Source organism: Cydia strobilella, chromosome 10, assembly GCF_947568885.1.
Source record: "Cydia strobilella chromosome 10, ilCydStro3.1, whole genome shotgun sequence".
Lineage (NCBI taxonomy): Eukaryota > Metazoa > Arthropoda > Insecta > Lepidoptera > Tortricidae > Cydia > Cydia strobilella.
In genome coordinates this window covers 10,468,146-10,489,832 of record NC_086050.1, presented here as the reverse complement: position 1 = coordinate 10,489,832, position 21,687 = coordinate 10,468,146, and the positions used below count along the sequence as shown (strand labels likewise).

The 21,687-nt window shown below is 35.3% G+C and overlaps 1 protein-coding gene across 1 annotated transcript in view; it reads left to right on the top strand.

The window, feature by feature from the left end:
• Positions 1–4,435: 4,435 nt before the first annotated feature.
• The window catches only part of LOC134744726 (alkaline phosphatase-like), a 40,536-nt gene continuing 23,284 nt past the window's right edge, over positions 4,436–21,687 (top strand). Inside the window, exons 1-6 of the mRNA XM_063678646.1 lie at positions 4,436–4,800; positions 7,717–7,798; positions 11,557–11,698; positions 14,178–14,352; positions 16,944–17,122; positions 19,034–19,241. Of these exons, the coding sequence (XP_063534716.1) occupies positions 4,704–4,800; positions 7,717–7,798; positions 11,557–11,698; positions 14,178–14,352; positions 16,944–17,122; positions 19,034–19,241 (883 nt within the window). The 5' untranslated portion in view covers positions 4,436–4,703. The remainder of the gene's footprint in view (positions 4,801–7,716; positions 7,799–11,556; positions 11,699–14,177; positions 14,353–16,943; positions 17,123–19,033; positions 19,242–21,687) is intronic.

Genomic DNA, 21,687 nt, shown 5'->3' with positions numbered 1-21,687 from the left:
AAGAGCGTGCGATTAGTAATCCGGAGGTCGCGGGTTCAATCAAACCCCGGCTCGTAACAATGAGTTTTTCAGTCGCTCTTCGGTGAAGGAAAACATCGTGAGGAAACCGGACTAATCCCAACAAGGCGTAGTTTCCCCTCTGGGTTGGAAGGTCTGATTGCAATTGCTATCGTAAAACCTAGTGCCTACGCTAATTCTTGGGATTAGTTGCTAACTTGCTAAGCGGACCCCAGGCTCCCAAGAGCCGTGGCAAAATGCCGGGACAACTTGAGGAAGATGATGATGAGTCTTGAATGAAATCATTTTTTTGCCATTTGAATTTCAGGAAGATCCTGTATTAGATACTAATAAACTGGGCTCTAGTTTTTGTCCTGTTTCTGTTTTTCTTTTAATTTTTTTATTATACAGGATGGCTAAAAAATAAGTGCATTCCTGTTGCCAGGGAGGTTTTGGGATTATACTGAGCAACTTTTACTATGAGACCAACCCCGAAATCGCGAAAAATGGCTGGTCCATTTTCTATGGGAGGGTATTAATTTTTTTCGCGATTTCGTGGTTGGTCCCATAGTAGCAATGGGATCGAATGCACTTATTTTTTAGCCACCGTCTATATTTCACGACATACTGAGACGTAACAATTGATTTTGTTACTAATGAGTTAATCGCTCTAATATTTAGACATGAGGAGGAGGGCGGCTCTGAAGAAGCAGTACATCGGAGATTTTATGTTTCCAAACATTTAACGGGCCTATCGTTTGAGCTTACTAAAATCTGTGGTATGTTTTGGTAAATCCACTGCATAAGTTTCAGGAGCACCCCAAATTCAAGGTAGGGGCCGCATTAAGCGGTGACTTATGCCGGATGCAGGTAACATACTTAGTGGTTTCGTAATGGTCACGTGTAAGCTTTTGTGGTTGGTCTTGGTGTGTTTTCGTAATTAAAACTAATGAGACCAAGAAGTGCTATTTTAGATAGGGTTGGAATATTTTAGGTTTGGTATTTCCGACAAAAGTGACGACATTTTAATAAACAAAGAAATATAATATGAGCTTGCGGTGAGCTTATTAATATAGGTAAGGGCTTTGTCCTCGTCCAGTCTTTGAGTATATTGAATATCAGTAATACCGTATTATTAGTCAGTCCAATATTTTTTAATTATTGTCTCTGGCTATTCTCAATAGATTCTGTGATGTCTGTGATGAGAAGTATGAAACTATGAATTTTATTTTTTGTTTTTTGTAAATTATGAGTTTGAGCGGAAATAACAAAACACGTGCCCATTACTTTCTCATTTTACCCAACATAATATAATCAAACGAGTAATTAACTAGCAATTTTCTTGAACAAAACTCGACAAAAGTTAAGAGGGTTTGGTCACTTTTTAGTACTTTGGAGGACAATTTCTTCCATTAGGTTGTTTGTGCAGCTAAAAAAAATACGTGTCTGTTATTTTAGACTACTCTATAACATATAAAAAATAAATCATATCGGAGACGGACAGTTGGGTACCTTTCCTTGTTAGTCACTTTTTCTTTAGTATATGACATGTATTTGAGCTTATAATTTATATGCAGTAAGTAAGTCTTACCACTTAAAAGCACAAAGTATTTGGAAAAATAATTTGATATGTTCCCAAAGTAGTTAAAATTACTAGTTATTTTAACAACTTTGGGAACATATCAACGGGGATAAAAACGGGACCCTATTACTAAGATGAGACTCCGCTGGTCCGTCTGTCCGTCTGTCCATCTGTCCGTCTGTCTGTCACCAGGCTGTATCTCATGAACCGTGATAGCTAGACAGTTGAAATTTTCACAGATGATGTATTTATGTTGCTGCTACAACAACAAATACTAAAAAGTACAAAACCCTCAGTGGGCTAGTCCGACTCGCACTTGTCCGGTTTTTTTATTAGATTTGTGAGTTTATTCTTATATAGTTCATATTTATTATTTTTAGCCTGTACATATATTTTTATTGTAATAAACAAAAAGGTAGATAACTAAGAAGGAGGTTCAGAATCTATTACTGTCTATCTAATAGAAAAACCTTTTGGCCTACCTCTGTAATCTGACAGTGTATACCTACTGTTGTAGTACTAGCGAAAGCGACACAAGTATTAGCGATACCACTGCTGTTTCCCTAATAGATAGTTGTAATGGATAAAAGATGACACCGAGGTATATTTGCATTTAATAGTCGTATTTTTCGCTTCTATAATTTTCATCGACGCGTTAGTTGTGGGATTTTATCTTCTGAACCGTTATTATTCTTTGCAAGTATATTTCCATATTGTCAGGAGGTGTTCTTGCTACGTTCTTTTTTTTATACTACATTCGTGGCAAACAAGCATATAGCCCGCCTGATGGTAAGCGGTTACCGTAGCCTATGGACGCCTGCAACTCCAGAGTTGTTACATGCGCGTTGCCGACCCTAACACTCCGCACTCTCGTTGAGCTCTGGCAACCTTACTCACCGGCAGGAACACAACTCTATGAGTAGGGTCTAGTGTTATTGGGCTGCGATTTTCTGTAAGGTGGAGGTCCTTCCCCAGTTGGGGTCTGCTCTAGATCTGGTATGACATCCGCTGTGCTGTGCCCTATCACACAACGCAATATGATATTCATAGTGCCCCTACCTCTCTTTTGGAGGTAGTTTAAGGACATACCCGGGTTCTTGACGAAATACTTCAACTGTACGCTAAAAACAAGGGACGGATATCATTTAGGCGCAGAGATCTAGCACGTCGATGCTTCTCTTAGATTTTGCCGACCAAAAACTAGTTTTAAATAGTTATAAATAGATTAAGACCTGCCAAATATGCAAGTGCAAGAATCCTGTATTAGAAATGATATCCATTTTTATTTTATTTCAATAGTACCTAGTTAAAGCTCGTAATTCTGCCGACTTTCTATAGCGGACCATAAGAAAGATTATACCTAAACCAAATTCTTCCATATTAAGATATATTATGGGCTCTAACGGTACCTTAACAAGTTTTGTTTTATCGTGATTGTTCAATTTTGACCCATTTACTCCTAATGCTTATGGAACTAGACCGTCACATGACATCGCGTGAGAACAAGCAATACAATCCTATTTGTTTTTTCTTTATTTTAATATTCTTTGCGAAGTTTCAAAAGTGGAAAATAATAATCTTAATCGCTAATAATGTGGCACCGGGCTTGAAGTAATGGAGACAAATTGCAATTTTATACACATTTGCTCACATGTAATTATGTGATTAAATTACCATGTTGATAAATTGTTGCTAAATTTTATGTTTGGTAACTAACGCCTTACTCTAAAAGGAAACACAAAATAATTATTACTTAATGTATTTTCCTTTGTTTATAATTATTGACTATTTGAATGATATAGTGATATTGATATTGTCGATTAAATTAAACTCAATAAATACACGTATTCAGGTAGTAATTCGTTGCTACCTGAATACATCCATTTATCGAGTACGATTGGGGTCCATTAAATTATTTACAAAAAGGTCTCGTTTTTTTCGGACAATCTTGTAATATATTATAGCTTTCGTTCTAAATGCAAAAGCAAAGTTAAAGCTAAATATGTTTTTAAATAAATATTAATTCCGTGACTACTACGAATAGCCTATAACTGATCCCCATTCGCAGTTCGTGGCCTTCAAAAGCAAACATTAAACAAGCTACCTAACTCATTTTTGTCGATATAATAGAGCGCCACAAAGTGTCCAATTGTTCAAAAGCGATAAAATAATAATTTCAAGTTCCTTTGACCGCAATCAGCGCTTGGGAAACTTGGTACATATACTTAACTTCATTCTGGGCCTGCTTTTTGATTCCTGGTCTTGATTTAGTCTCTTGTTTTGAATTTTCATTGGCATTATTGTAAGTTTTGTCAAGCTGCTGCGAATATCCGTGAGGAAGACTTGAAAATCTTCTAATAATAACCCGAAAAATTATTTAAAAAGCATATACCTAGTTTTTACTCGCAAAGAACATGCTAATATACTCTCCAATTAAGTTCAAACGGACGTTGGGACCGCGTCCAAATTTCATTTCAATTCATTAATGAACTTTCTCTCCTCTGGAACACAGCTTGCTTTAACCCCTCAGAACAATGAAAATCCTAAATTAAATAAGAGTCGCTTCTAATAGTATAAATTTGCATTCTTATATAATGGATAATATTAAAAATTGTATTTCTAAAAGCAAGTCATTTGCCTTATATAAATGTACCTAAATTATAATGTGAAAGAAGTACCTGCATAAGTTAACGAAATCCGCATTCAAAATGGGCACCGTTTTACAAAGTTTACTTTAAGGAATAGGTAGGCATGTAGATTGTAGGTGCGGTTCTTTTTAATGTTGACACAAAATTTAATGAATGCTAATTATTTTTACAGTAAAACAGACTTTCGTTGAACCATCAAGTACGCATATTTTACTCTTAACGCTACAAAACTCTCATATTTCAAAAACTAAGTGCACCATTGTGCTTGCATTATTTACTCCATAGTCTATATTTTGCTGTAAATTTACACTTTACGACACAAACAGTCTGCCCATTAAAGGAGGATATAAACGTAAGTATTTCTTGTTGCAGATTACGAGATGTGACTGGAACAAGATTGCTCTGCGCGAAGGATGAGCGTTTGTGGGATTCGTTCGAGAAGTCGTTTAGACTAGTACCGATGCAGCTGCGGAATCATGAGCACTTGGTACTGCATCGTGTTTATGATGTCCACGATAAGTACCGGCATTCTGTCACCGGCGCCCCTCAGGACGGAAGCAAACGAGCCTTATGGTAATGGTTTACTTTGGTTGTTTTCAAAATGCAACTGTTTATAGAGTCTTTGATACATAGAGATACTAAACTTAATGATTAATCTTGATATATTACTGCTTAAACAATTTTTATTTTATTTTAGTTTTTTTTTTACAGTTTTTTTAAATATTTGCTTGATCTTTGGTTTTGCCGACTTCCAACTTAAGTTACATACTAAATGCTACACATAATTTACATTTAATATGCTAACGGCATCTCTGTGTACTTACAATATACTCACAGCAGCAGCATCAACGCCTTGTTGTCCAAAGTGGCCCATTGTCCAAAGGTGCGCCTAGATATAGCGAATGCGCAGCGAGTGCGCACGCATATATGCTTCAGATTGCACACCCAATAAGCGTAACTCTTGTAAGACTCGCATAAAGCGCGCAATTTTAAAGCAAATTAGCGTGCGCATTCGATTTATTTGGACACACCTTAATCGAAGTGACCCCACGCCACTAATTATACCTACCTACGATATAGCAAGACTCAATTGGATATTCCCCTACCTATAATCTAAAGCGGACCTGAGATCATCAATTGCAATAGTTAAAGATGTACAGGGAGCTGCAAATTTGCATGGACACATTATAAATGAATTCATTCATATAATGGTAATACGTTATATACTTTATTATAATTGTGACGTAGTGAAATTATCGATGGATTATGAGTATTATGACAGTCAAAATTTTTCCTAATCCCCTTCAATCAAGTAAAATGCGAGTGACAATTAAATAGCTTCAAATCGGAGTGGTGAAGGTTCCATCGAAATTGTCAATTGCAATTGAATTGAAGTTAGTGTTTTAAAGAAAAAAAAAACTAGACAAAGGCGAAGAACACTATTGTGTATTAAAATAGCAAGATCAAACTATATTACAGGTGTAATACCAGAAGATCATAAATTAAGGATTGTACTAAAATTGTCTTCTCATTTTTTATGATTTTATGTAGCTTCACTTCTCAAGTAAGGAAACAGATGTCTGCTTTCATAAAGATTTGGCGTGTGCACAAATGCATGACCTCGATTTATACCCAAATGGTTTGCGTCAAGAGCCAAATACATTTATAAACTATTATTACTGCGCGCGCTTTCCTAAATACGGTACTGAATGTATCTGACATGTAAAATACAGGATTCATCTCGATAACATGAGACTTTGATCCTTTTAAAATAGGAAACAAAATGTATTATTTCAATTATTAATTTTAATTTATTTCTACGTTTATTTCAAACAGTTTTACACTACGTTTAAAAGTCAAATGCTAAACTTAAGTACCTAATCAAATGGGTAAAAGTTTATAGAATGACGTCAATGATTTACAAGAAACAAAAAGAAATTAACTTAACATTTCAGATTTTTAAAAAGTTAACCAAAAGACTAGTCGACTTCACTGGCGACCGAAGAGCTGGCAGTTTTCTCGCGCAACGTATTAGCATCGCAATACAGCGGGGAACTGCTGCCAGCATCCTCGGCACCATGCCAAACCACAACCACCCACCACCACACTACCACTGTTTCTAGATGTATTTTAGTTTTATTTAGTTTTAGATTTTAGTTTCATTTTTGGCTAGCCTTTGTTGCTCTAGTCTAGCGTGGTATATCGGCCACGGGCTAGTAATTGGGCGGAGCTGACTGGTTTTCAGTTATTAATTAGCGTATATAACATCTAAAAACTTTAGGTGTGTAACGGCTAAATAAGTAGCAAGTTAAGGTTACATCAATTTACTTCACCAATCACGTCGCTGTAGCTGATTTTTCTAGTTTTATTAAACCATCCGTTAATTCAGTTAATTAAATAAAATTTATGAACGAATTGCCGTGGTTAATTGATACTACAAATGTTTTTTCTGATTGATTTTTTATAGAATTCCACCCTAAATCCTAATAAAATTCAGATATATTAACCGAGAATAAAAGGTAATAAATAATAATGGAGACAGTAGCCTTATCCTCTTTATCTACACAGATATCGTTAGTGCTCTGAAATGCGTTCAGAAACCGTAGGAAATGACCAGCATTATTACAACGAATTTTACTATGAGAATTTTCTTATCTGTGGTAGTAGGTAAAATCTGTACTTTAATAGGTATTATTACATTATAGATTTTTGTAAGGTCATGAGTTTAAATTTGTAACAGCTGTCGGAACTCAAGTGGGTCTCTATTCTAGTATCCATAGATATTAAAACAGTTATCGATACGAAACGTCAATTCAGTATGTTTTTTTATTATAAACCGCACGACATTTTGATCTCGAGTGAAATGAGAATAGGGACTTCATTCGTTTGTCTATAATTAAAATTAAATGAGTAGTTTATTTCTGTATTTGTTCAAATTTATTTTTTATTGTATTATTTTAATATCTATAGTCTATAGATATTTTACAGGTAGCGCTAGTAGCAATGCAGGAAATTTCCCTACGGCTTCTGAACCCATCTTAGAGTACTTATGATAATATATGTGTGTAGATAAAGTAGTGTATGCAACTGTACATAATTAGGCCTTAAAACACTCGTGTGATTCTATTCTCTTACTAACGCTCGTTTCATAAAACCACACTTGTGTTTTAAGGTCTCCCATTATGTATCAGTTGTATAAAGTACTATTATAATTGTTGTCTTCAATGAGCTTAATTAGTATAGTGTTTAATGAATTTAGTAAAATTTAGTAAAAAGTAATGTAAATAAAATGTACAAAAAATATCATCGTTCATATAAGCAAGTTAATATGTACTTTGTATTCATAAAAAAATATTATTTTAGATTTTTAATTTTGATTAAAAACTGACCAAGTAAAAAAAGAACGCGGCAAGTAGTTAGTAAGCCTTTGTTCCTTCTTGAAATCAAACATAGTTAGCCGTCGTTCTTTAATAATTTGTTCTGCTCCAGATCGCCATTACTGGTACACGCAGGCGCAAGAAACGCTCCAGAAAAGGCTGCAGTACGCTTCTGACAAGAAACCTGTAGCCAAGTAAGTAAAGTTTTATCTTTTAAAACTATTTTCACTACACTAGTTCGTAATAGCCCTCTTTATTATTCCAAAAACTGACGATAAACTTACATTTTATTCACAAGAGTTGCAAAGTAACTTGATGCATATTTTGAGTTGTTACTTTGTGCATATTTTGGCTGGTGGAAATGACTTTTTTGGTAATGATTTTGACTGATGAATATTTAATAGCGTTCATTTGAACTTGATTTTTAATCTTAAAGTTAGTATTTTCCTCGCATTGGTATGGTAAACTGTTTCACTCGGGAGCAGTTTGTTTAACCCTCGTGCCTTTAAACCCTCGCAACTCTCAATATTCCACTTTTCGAACTTTCACTTGCTCGGGTATCAATCAATGTATCGGTATTAGCACGAGGAGTTATATTACAACTTGTAAACAAGATAACTAGGTAGGTATTATTTATCCTCAGATGAAATTCCGTCGAGGATAGCGGCAAACACCAGAAGGCCAATTATTCAAACAGAATTTTACATCAAAATGATGTCATTTTGTTATCATTTTCAATTCAAACTTACATTTACTATATTACTATACAAATGAATAAATTATAAGCAAGCAAATACTTATGGATTTTACCCGAATTCATGGAATCTAAATTAACATACACATTCTGATAGAAGAATAGAAATATTTCACTAACTAATCTTCACATTGGAGTTTGTACTGCAACTGAAATAGAACCAACACAAATTCATTGACTAGTTTTATAGATATTTGTTTATTTATTTAAACTTTATTGCACAGAAGGCATCCTCTACCAGTTAACCTTTGGGCCATAAGTACAGAGATTAAATAGTTATAGGTGCGAGAAATATTTACAATAGGTATAAGATAAATTGGATACTAAATACAAATATTTAAGTCAAATAATAATTAAATAAGAACTAATTCTAAACATAGGTACATATTGATATAATATAGTTACTTACATAGATAAAATACTTACAAATACAAATATACATACATATAATATACACATACAATGTATTGTATATATTTATAATCCTGCTATCAGATTACAACAACTTACAACTTGTTTTATGTGTTAAGCAACGAATAAATCCTCTGTGAAAAGATACCCAATGGTTATTACTTCGCAACACTTAGGTTGTTTCTCTTCAAATTTTTACTAACTAAACGTTTGCACAGGATACATGATTTGAATCATAATAGTAGTGACTACTGGAATTAGGGTTTTAATGCTGTTTACGGATGGGTTTTCATGCTAATAACAGACAGTAAACATTTCTAATTATATTTAACCACGAATACAATCTATTCAGCACATAAATTATTCATAATTATTTTGATCCAACTATCAGTGGACTTTTCTTGGTCACTTTTTCTTTGGAGTATGATATCTATTTCAGTTTATAATTATTTTGATGTTTACAGTTTCAACTTATTTCCCTAATTTGACATCAAATTACAGTCATTTATAGAATTTTGGCTGTTATTAGCGCTTGGTAAAATTAATGTTTGCTTTGTTATGTGGTTGCGGTTCACTTTTAGGTACTTGTATGCAGTGTTGGCCGAAACGTATTTGCAATTAACCATTAACCAGAACAAATTGAACCGTTAACTGTAATTACAGTTTACGGTACAATTTGTACTGGTTAATGGTTAATTGCAATTAACGTTCGGCCAACACTGCTTGTTGTATGTGTAGTCTTAATTCTTAGAGAAAACGTGTTTACGAGTACTGTTAAAATTTCTATTTTAATTAGGTATAAAGACTCACTGCTTGGAGTGTGAATTTGAAGAACCTAAGTTCTGTTGATTTCAACGATCATCATCAATATAGTAGCTATTACTTAAAAAAAGGTAAAAATAAAAATAAAACCGGCTAAGAGCATGTCGAGTCATGCTCAGTTTAGGGTTCCGTTGTTACCCTTCCGTCACGATAGGCTAAACAGGAACTATTAGTATATTAGTATAGTATGCACATTTCACTCGAGGCACACCCGTAGTGTGATTTGTTTGTGAGTGCAATCGGTCGACTGATGATTGAGTGTAAGAGAGTGATAGAGCGAGAGATGCCTGTAAGTGGTATTATATAAGTATAATTAATTTTGTATGTAAATACTTTTGTACCCAATGTATAAGTATTACTGTCTCCCAATTTGTGCCGCTGTGGCTCCTAGCTGTTAAGGTACAATTGTCAGCTTAAATAATAATAAACAAATAAATAAACAAATAAATTTCTGTTCAAAAGATGTGAGCATGCACCTTAAACCATAAAAGTAAAGACTGAATGCTATTATATACCTACTCGTATAAGTATTACTATATATTAAAATTGGCCACGCTGTTCCGAAGTGCGTTAATCGCCCAGACAATAAATCAAGCACGCCCCATCCGAATCGACTGAACGTGCGTTTTCTTGTCATTTCGTTCCGACCCGCAGGGCGCACCCCAGCTAGAAGGCGGTGTCTGCCAAAATATCATTGAAACAATTTTTATCACCGACCTTTGGTCGAATGAGGAAAATAAAAATAATTTCGTTTAATTTTAATCATACTTAGGTTACTTACTCACTCCTTACACACTTTTGGCAGTGTGCAGTGTTTAAAAGGAAAAGAAATTTCATTAAATTTCCAATTTTGACAAGGGTAGTATTCAATGAGCTCGAGGCCAGCATGATTGAAGTTAATAATAAGTAATTTATCTTCTTTAACATCTTTTGTTTTGTGCTACTTCCAAATGAAAGAAATTCAATGCTCAGAAAGTGTTCGAGTTGGTATAGTACTATAAGTTCACGCCGTTTTTTGGTTCCGTAGTCAACTAGGAACCCTTATACTTTCGCCATGTCCGTCTGTCTGTCCGATGCTTTGCTCATTGATCGTTAGTGCTAGAAAGCTGCAATTTGGAATGGATATATTTATAAATCAATAAATCCAACAGTCGTACAATAAAATCTAAAAAAATAAATATAAATTATAATACACGTAAAGTGTGGGTGTATTTTTGTGCCGCTTTAACCCGACAGTGTGGGGTATCGTTAGATATCTTTCTAAATGAATAGGGGTCTTTAACAAACATTTTTTTGATAAAGGGAATATTTTCGTAAATAATCGCTCCGAAATAAAACTTTTGAACCATGGGTCCAAAAAATATGAAAAAAATCGATATATAGCTTTTAGATTATTAATAATTAATTTATTAACATAATTTAGATATATAGCTTAAGACAGACATTAAACGAAATTTATAGCGAACATGATCAGTTTTGCCGTTTTTGAGTTAAGTTTCTCCTTCATAGTAAAAACACGCAGACACAGTTACAGTATGTTATTACGACATTAAATGGGTTTTTAAAGTTATTTGGCATTATTCATGTAAATAAAGTAAAATGTCAGTCAATTTGGTAACAATCTTCTATATTAATAGCTCCAGTTTAGCCTATTGTCACGGAAGAGTAACTACGGAACCCTACACTGAGCATGGCCCGACATGCTCTTGGCCGGTTTTTATTCCTTTTTACATTTATGAACTCGATAGATAGTACATATGAAAGAAATTATTAAAAACATCCTCGACACATAATCCTATACCGGAACAGGTGACGCAGCAGAGAACTGTTATATCGCCAAAATATTTTTTGTTGTTTTAAGATTATTGTATATCTGTTAGTATGTAAGGCATGTATGTATCTAGGCCTTGGTTGTCTGAAAATAAATAATATTTTATTGTCTAATAACCTTATTACTTGTGACAGGAACGTGATCCTGGTGGTCGGCGATGGCATGAGCCTGACGACGACCACTGCAGCCAGGATCCTGCGCGGCCAGCGGAGAGGCCAGACGGGGGAGGATACCGACTTAGCCTGGGACACGTTCCCAGCTGTCGCTTTAGCCAAGGTTTGCCTGTAACTATATCATACAACTCGTTTTTATTGACCGCACAGCGTGAGCGAAGCCTCTCTGTTTCAGGTCTTTTCTCTTGTACAGGTTTAATCTGCTAATTGCCTAATTATGCACAGTTACATACACTGTTTTATTTTTACACATATTATAAGCTCTCTATGATGTGTTTAGGATGTGTTTAGGAACCGCTTGTAACAACCGCGGGACTCGCGAATATGTAGTGGCGTCTCCGAAATATCATGAACTAAAAATTTTGCTATAGTTAGTCTAAAACAACAAAACTAAATAATTTTATACTTATATTAAATCATTTTACGGTTTAGACTCACTTGTTTTAGTCACTCGCGCGACATGTTTCGGAGAGCCTAGGTCTCCTTTCTCAAGCACTAATACTGCGAGCAGCGTTCACGACGACCGTGTGTTGCGGTGAGTCTAAACCGTAAAATGATTTAATATTAGTATGTCTCACAACAGTTTAAATTCGATAATTTTATACTTAATTACAAGATAAACGGAACGTCAATTGGCGGTAAATTGGTAAATGAAAACTATTTCCTCGCATGTCACGCAACCGCAAACTATTCGGCCACAACTACTGCCATATCGTTCGATGTCAAGTAGGTAACATGCGAAATTAGTCATCATTCTTTTAAAATTATGGCTTCAGTCCAGTGGGACTATTTTGCCAGTATCAAGGTCCTAGAAGCTTTAAATACGACTAAAATTGTACGGTTAGTACCTACCAGACAGTGCACGGTAATTTTATTAGCTCTTGTAAGGCGATAGCTGGACTTCACAAGGGCCACGTGCGGCTACTTGGCTTTGAGGCCAGAACCATCCAGAACGGTGGATAAACTCGTATCTAGATTTATCCGCACACATCCACATTAGTTTAATAAGCTATCAGTATCACACTTTAAACAACATTAATGAGCAAACCAAAGAAATTAATCACGACCCGATATCAACAAGATGCAACCCGAAATTAGTCAAAATTGTTTGTAAAAACCGGCCAAGTGTGAGTCGGACTCGCGCACGACGGGTTCCGTACCATTATCTATAAAAACGGCAAAAAAACACGTTTGATGTATGGGAGCCCCCTTAAATATTTATTTTATTCTGTTTTTTTTTTCAATATTCGTTATTATAGCGGCAAACGAAAAATACATCATCTGTGAAAATTACAACTGTCTATCACGGTTCATGAGGTATAGCCTGATGACAAACGGACAGACGACAGACTGACAGACGGACGGACAGAGGAGTCTTAGTAATAGGGTGCCGTTTTACCCTTTGGGTACGGAACCCTAAAAAACACTTCATTTCGAATCAAACGTCACCACGACTGATATTTCAATAGATGTCAAATTAAATTGCTTTGTTTTTCAGATTTATCAAATTTTAATGTAATTATAAAATCGATTTTGTTGTAATTTAATGAAGCAATTAATAACAATTTCACAGATAATAAATTTATTGTAACAAAACAGTTTATCATTATGCTGCTCGTAGTTTGCAGTTTATAATAATAATAATAAATCATTTATTTCAGGCAAAGCCCGTAAAAGTGTTAGTATTAAGCCCCCTCCACACGTGCGCGAATCGCGGCGCGAAGCCGCGAGTTTATGAACGAATCATAGAGGGTTTGTGATATGACGTGTAGATAAAAGATTTAGTATTTATCTTCAACCGACAATGTCCAGATGACAAAAATTAAACGTTTAATACTCGTATTTTCGCTGCTGTTCGCTTCGAAACAGCCTGATGACCCTCCCAGCAATATTGGCAATGGGTTTATGATTTAATAACACTTTTATCGACAATCTTGTTTTTATAGTTATAGTTATTGGCTAGATCTAAAGTGCTTATATAATTTTGAAGTCAATTAGTTACGATGTTAATTAATGACTGCGAGGTTGAAGCTTTGAGAGAATTTATATTCTACGAACTAGCTTTTAGTTGTTAGGAGACATTCAGTGTTGATTACCTAAGCATAATTGATTTACTTGAAATTAGGGGACAACAAAATATGTCCTTGTCAAATAATTGGTAATCAAAAGTAGGTAGGTAGGTATTATTATTAACACATTGTTCATTCATTCATTCATAATTAGAAATACCTACCGTAAAATGGGGTCATTTAAGAAAAATGGGGTTACTTTGAAAGTTTTAAAGACGGACACAAAATTAACATTATTCCTTATGTATTCAAACTATTCGTTTAATTAGTTGAATTACTATTTTATAGTAATATCAACCTAGTACCAAAAATCCCGCATAAAAATATATTATCGAAATCCAACTAATAAAAGTCATATCGTTTTACGGTAATGTTTGGTATTTATTTACACATTCGCTGCCAGAAACTATCTAGGCGTGTAGGTAGGGTAGGCTGCGTGCGACGCTCGTAGCGCGTAGCTCGCGCTGATAGCAATGAATTTATTAAATGTATCTTATGTATCTTTCTGAACAGACATACAACGTGGATGCTCAAACTGGAGAGTCTTCTGCTTGCGCCACGGCTCTTCTTTGTGGAGTGAAGGCACGGTACGAGACCTTGGGCCTAGATGCTGGTGGAAGGTTCAACAGCTGCGCCTCCGCTATCAACTCAAAAGTCACCTCGCTGATCGACTGGGCTCATGACGCTGGTAAGTCTGTGACACCCATGTGGAGTGAACGCACGGTAGTGAACGCACGGTACGATTGCCTGGGTCTTTACGCTGGTGTCAGCATTCAATAGTTGCGCGTCCAAGCTTTGCGCTACGCCCTTATAAGCATAGTGAAGACGCGGAACGAAACTAAACCTTTATTTTGGGTAGTTTCCGCAATTGCTCCTCTGCCGTGACCTGGCCATGATAATGCCCTTTAGGGCATCTCGCTGATTATTTGTGAACACATAAAGCTGATCAGATTATAATTAACCCATGCGTATGATCTACACTATATTAACTATTTTCTCATACAACATAAAATGCTTTCTACAAACATAAAATGTCAGTTTGTACGCTAAAAATATCTTCCAAAGGGATTGGTTGAATTTGGTGGACGGTGGGCTAGTAGTTATGAATATACCTATGTCAAGACCATCATTTCCGCTTCATATCTTTGTATAAAATGTCTAAATGTCTAAAATAAATATATACATAGGTTTCAAATAAATTGCTAAGCTATTGCTTTCTTGTAATTTCGAACTAGTTAAGTACTTCTACTTTTATTTAATCAAAGTCATTCCTCAATTCATTTGTATCAGCAAAGCACGTCTATGCCAAGACCTGGCATGTAAGGCTTAATAAAGCTAATTGATTTACAGCCTGTCAATGCTACCTGATTTATACCTATGTATGGGTACATTAAGATAAATTGGCCAGACTGGAGAATTGCTTGCGTACGGGATTCATAAGAGCCGGCAGGACTCGTACTTCAAGCAATCATAGGTGCTACATAGGTGATATTTATATATTCTCAACATATCTAATGTAACTTCCTAATATGACTGACTAATATTCCTAACCAAATAGAAGTTGCATTTTACGTTTAAATTTAAATGCTATGCCGCCGCTCATGCTTTGAACAAGTTTATTTAAATTATTGATGTAAGTAACATTTGAAATCGCTTTAGCACTTCACGTCTGAGTTAACACAGGCGTTGGAAATTCGATTACATATGCAAACTTATTTCTCGTGACGCTGATGTTAAAGGTAGAATGTTATGAAGATATAACATTTTTTATAATAGTACATGGTGATAAGAAGGTTGAAAATAAACGTGTATAAGTACACAAGTAATAAATAAATAATAATGTGAGGTGCCTACATAAAACAAACCTACCTACTTATTTAAAAGCGTAATGGTCCAAATGTCATTTATATCGACTATAGAAACATGGTTTCTAGGTTGTTATTCAAGAGGTAAAAAACAGTATTATCTTTGAGCAGGTCTACCACTTAACTGAAGCGGTTGATAAGATATTTTTATGATCAGGTCATCTACGGACTGGTTGAAGGCTTGACATGAAGCTGATTTGTATTATGTTAAGTATGTAAAAATGTTATATATAAATTAGCTTAAATCCCAAAACAAAGCTACCATCTACTATGCTATAAAATTACTACGCAATTTCTTTTCCAGCCGCCTGAGATAAGTGGAAGACCTGTAGGTTCATTATCTTACCTACGAGTATCATAACCTAATAGAGGTATTTTCTTGTAAGTCATGGCTTGAAACATAATCTGTTTTGATATCGGATTAGCAGTTGTGTGGTTTCTGTAAAACTAGATGACTGTTATTCTGAATTTCCTTAAATATAAGGTTTCCTAAAGCTATTGCTTTAGGTTACCGTATTCTATAGCGTACGCGGTATCACGTGCATATGCCTGATTATTCGATTAAACCTATAAAATAGGATACCTATTTTAAGTTCCTAATTTTTTGAGAATGTCAAAACACTACATCTGCTGATATAATATAATTAATCCAATTTTAGTAAACCTGTTGCTTAAAAGCCATGTCAATCAGTCGTGTTTTAAAAATGTAGTATGTATTTAAATTAGGTATGTCTGAACATCTAGTCTTCAGATTTTGGCAAAATGCTTACGATGTCAGCTGAAATGCAGTGCTGTCATGTGATGGATGTAGGTATCTGGAAAATTTAATATATTTTGGCGCAAGTGTCGTCGTTGAAATACCTTTTAAGATTTGCAGCGTTTTAGAAGAGTACCTACTTGCCGCAGTCTGTTTGCATCGAGCGCTCAGGCCATACTCGTAGTTAGCTTCTCAAATTGTTTAAATTTAGAATGTTAACCGTCCCAATTTGGGCCGGGGGGTTTTGTTAAACCTGAAACCTGATGAGCTTTATATTTAAGGGCTTGTGCTGTCGGTATCAAATAGATATTTAAATAAACATAAAAATCCAAATAAATCAATTAAGATATCCCAATCATGGAGACTGTATAAAGGAGCCAAATCTCTATGTATGAAAAGTGTCCATCAAAAAACAGTAATTAGGCGGCGCCACCATACACCGAAATACTACCAAAAACAACCTACGTAATTTGGTCGGGTTATTTGTTGCCTTATGTGGTTCATGTTATACTCATGTCCCAGAGCCTAACTAGCGCCACCGGAGAGATTAGGAACTATTATTTAAAGCTTAACGCGGTCACTTTTACAACAATTCTGCCATAAGAGATTGCGATCCTTTCTATACCATTCATAATCCCAATGCTTATTGTGTCACAGGAAAATCAAGCGGCATAGTAACGACGGCGCGCATCACTCACGCAACACCGGCAGCGTTGTACGCGCATGCACCTTCCAGATATTGGGAGGATGACAGTCGAGTTCCCCCAACTGTGAGGAAGGACTGCAAGGACATCGCAATGCAGCTGGTGGAAAATGAGCCAGGGAAAAACATAAATGTAAGTGGATTATGATTTATGAAGCCTGGTGCATTTTCTTGCTCCAGGGCGTTCAGCACCCTAACGTTATAACGTTACGAGGTTTTCGACTACATATATTATAATATAAAAGCTGTCCCGGAAGTAAAGAGACAACTTTCAAAGTCTTACTGGCCGAAAGTATTATAAAAACAAAAGAAAAGTTTTGGTGTCGTTGCATCTACGATTTTGTTATCTGTCATTAAAGCGGGAATTTCGTTATTGCATATTATTTTTTCAGAATGAATGATCAGAATATAATAAGCACTTGCGAATAGGATTATTTGGAATTGCCTTTCTTTTACGAGTCCCATACAAAAAAGGATATAGTAAAACACTTTCTTCAAGGAAAAGCTAGATAAACTAGTATATATATGTATAATAATACGACTTTCACGGTTCACATGATAAAGAATTATATAAGTATCCTTGAAAAACCAACATACATACAGGTCGTGCAAATTAGTAAGCCAATTTGCCGAAAGATGGCGCTGTACACAATTACGCTTGGTATGCTTCTGGTCAAGTCTTTCGTGATTCTATTTACATGAGAAAATTGAATGTTTGTACGGAACCCTCGGTGCGCGAGTTAAACGAACTCGCACTTGACCGGTTTTTTAAAATCATATTATCATAAGTGCCTACTTATATGTATATCGTCACCTTTTTGAAAAAATCTCGTATCTCTCACTGCTACTCAGTTACAGCGTAGTAACTCTGTATACATCCCATACATAGTTAACACATTTTTCTTTTGATTGACAGAACAAGATACGAGTTTCTTTCAAACTAGACAAGATATGTTTCTTTGAAACCATTATTTACATGATTATTTGTTGCTGTCATCATGCCTATTAAAAAAAAGTATACAATATACAAAGGCGAACTTATCCATAAGGAATCTCTTCCAGTCAATCTTTGAGCAATTGAGAGTAAACAAATAAAAATGATAGACAAGCAAACACTATGATAATCTGCTTCATGACGCACATAATATTACATTATTTGAAAAAATAAAAAGATTAGTCAAATCGAAAAACATAATAAAACAAAGATAAAAGTCAATTTGCAATAAAAATAGCAAACCCCACATTTACCCTTAGAGCACTTACAGAATTTACATACTATGTCCTCATATTCGTAACAATGTATATGGAGATCCTAAGTTATCTCTTTTATTGCTTTCAACACAGATTCTTAAGAAAACGGCATTGCCAAATATTTCGCAATCGCCTGGGACTGAAGTAGTAGTGAATCTTTATATTATTTTAACGAGAGTTCGGAAACTGCGTACTTACGCTTTTACTTGTTGTTTTTTTTTCTTAGGTGGGACGTGAAAGGGTAATCATGTGTATGATATACGTGGAATATGCTTGCCATGTGATATATGGGTCTTTGATTCCGGTAATTTTGTTTAAAATCTGACAAATTTGGCATTCTTAAAAGCGACCTAGTACCTGATACCTATACATGTACATAGTAGTTGTCAATAATAAGCACTTATACTCAGAATGTAGTAAATGTATTAGACAGTGTGTCTAAATTTACCAGAAAAACGACTTTCAATATAATTTATATTTTGAATTTAAAATACAGTAGAAAAATATTGCAAACTAAATATCTGGCGATCAATTTAGCTATTAATCCGTCCTAAGTAAATAACCCGTCTAATGGAGATATTGGATAAATATAAATAATAGTTAATTGCATTGCAAATGTCGGAGACTTCAGAACAAATATCCATACCCAATTTCATGCACTACAAACTTCGTACTTAGCGGCATTTACCGCAGTGTTATCATTAAATAAGCTCTATTCGGAGAAGCGGATCTAGACCAGGTACAGCTCCTCTCTAAATCTGCATTTTTATAAGATAATTTACGTTTATCACAGGTAATAATGGGAGGAGGAAGAAGACATTTCCTGCCCACCGTAACCCCGGATCCCGAACACCCGAGTCGAGAAGGTCGCAGACTGGACGGGAGGAACCTGGCAGAAGACTGGGCCAGGGAAAAGAAACGTAGACGGTTGCGAGCCCAGTATATACACTCTAGGGACCAGCTAGCGAAACTCGATCCAAGATCCGTAGATTATCTATTAGGTGAGAACATATAATTTCACATTAAATACCTAAACCTGTTGAGTAAACTGGACAAACAGTAGGTAAGTCGAGCGTCAACTATCTATCCCGCACTGTTACTGTTAACAATACATAAACATAATTAGTACTCAGATTTGTTAGCCAATTGATCAACAATATGACGTGACTGTATACAAATCTTCATGTTGCAAATATGTAAATAACCGGGTGTATTTCTGGCATAAGGCGATGTGCCGTTGACAATGCCGGTCTTGTGTATAGGCGCGACTTAAATATATCATGTCTTGAAACATATCTTTCAGTACAACGTTTTTCAGTAAATATGAGGCCGAACCCTAAAACAAAAAGCTATTATTCTGTAGGTAGATATACTTTTAACACATATAATATTAATTTCAGTAACTTCTTCCTTCATTCGATAAGAAACAGTGGGCAGATAGAACGATGATTTATGATTAAAACCCTTAACAGGATCAATACGACGATGACAAGCGATAATGAAGATAAATGATCGAGCAAATATAGTTTTTGCGGTCTAGAGTAATGGATTAGTCCAGTTAATAACAATATTCTATTATATTATATTATTACATAGGAGCAAAAGTTTTGATATTTTAGCATTTTATTAAGAACAGATTAAAGACAATATTATATTGAAAGAAAGTAACATTCTCATTACAACCAATACTTAAATGTCTCGGTCATGTTGGTTTATATAACTTATTATGTAAAAAAAAAAACCGCTTAAGATAATGGGGCCGTCATCGTCTCCATACAAACGTGGTTCTCATTCTCCTCTCACCTGCATACTAACAGCGTAGAAAATATTTTTACATAATTAGATGTATATTAACAACAGCTAAGCCCGTTGGTTTGACATTTTCCAATTTTTACTAGAGATACGAGTAGGAGCGAAAAAAATTGCGAATAAACTTTTACAAGCTTGTACTTAATTAACATCAGCACTTCTATCAAACATAATGATTAAAATCGCTTCACAACAGTGCTCGGCCAGATAATGTCCTTAGATTTCTTATTCAACTTATTATATACCAGCTACTTTGATTCGCCAAGCCACTCTAGCTACCTAGTTACTGCTCTGCTTTCTAACAAAAAGTCGGATTAATTTAAACAACTAAATACTAACCATAAGCTTCTTACACGGTGAAGCCCCACAATTTTTAAGCCGGTTAAACACCAGGAGTTACTTAGTCCAAGTAAAGTAAAAGCATAAACTTATCAGATTACGCACAGTTTTAAGGACCTTGAGGTATATTTTCAGTGGCTCGTTTGAGCTTCGGACTTACCTGAATCTGTAAGCAACTAAAATACTGTGATGTAGGTAGTTTACGCTACTCCTTCTTATGTGTGGTTTCATTTAAGGTACTCACAAAATCCTTATGCTTGTTAAGTTCATCCTGAAAACGGAACACGTTACACAGAAATAATAAATCATTAAATATAGAAAACATTTTCCTAGGTACCACACAGCAAATGCTCATATTTCGCATTATGGCTTTTTAGTGCCGCAAGCACTACTAACAGTTCTAACTATATGTTTGTTTTAGGTACAGTAAAAATATTGTGTAATTAATATATTACGCCCATGACAATAAGTGGCAACCGCAAAAACCAAACAGAATAATACATTTTAACGACTGCTCAGACCGACCTTATTAACCGACGTCACAGAGCGGACACGCTATACATCAAAAATCACTTGCGTTTCTATATGTGGACGGCACGTCTGTACACGCGCCATGCGTCATAGTGTGAGTAAGTTGCTTAAAAACAGTACTGAGCGGCCGGCAAACGGCCGTCAATCTGCTGTCGCGGGGCGAGGTAATTCGAGTCGGGGCGGGGCGGTGCGTGGCCGTTCTGTATGATAATACTATTACTTATTCTGTGCCGACGTGCGTGCGCACCGAACTCTGAAGAACCTAACCTAACCAATGTGCAAGCACCTAAACATAGCGTGCGGTAGCCGATCGTGCCCAAAGTTACCCTTTATCTATTCGCTTCCTATTATGTGCATAATAAACTGGTTTTAACATTAAAATGGCTTTCAAGTGACCTAACAAAACATTAATGGGTAATAAAAATAACGTTGCGTACACCATTTTTGTGAATTGTAACCGTTACATTATATTATTTTCAATTAATTCACTTTACCCTTTTGCCTTTAAAGCTTGATCTCAAAATGTGAAAGAAAGCTGACCCTTTTCCCGGCTTTATTCGAGGTTGAAACTTGCCGCAATTTTGGTACATAGGTATAATAACGTATGACGTATATCTGTTTCGTCATGTTTGGGTTTGTTTTATATACACTAGGGGTTTGTAGATTTTCTCAATTTTGTTTCATGTTTTTTTTTAAATAAATGGGTGGGCTCGTGTTAAATTAATGTTGAAATCTGTAATCGCAACAAGTGCTTTCTTTGTTTAGGAA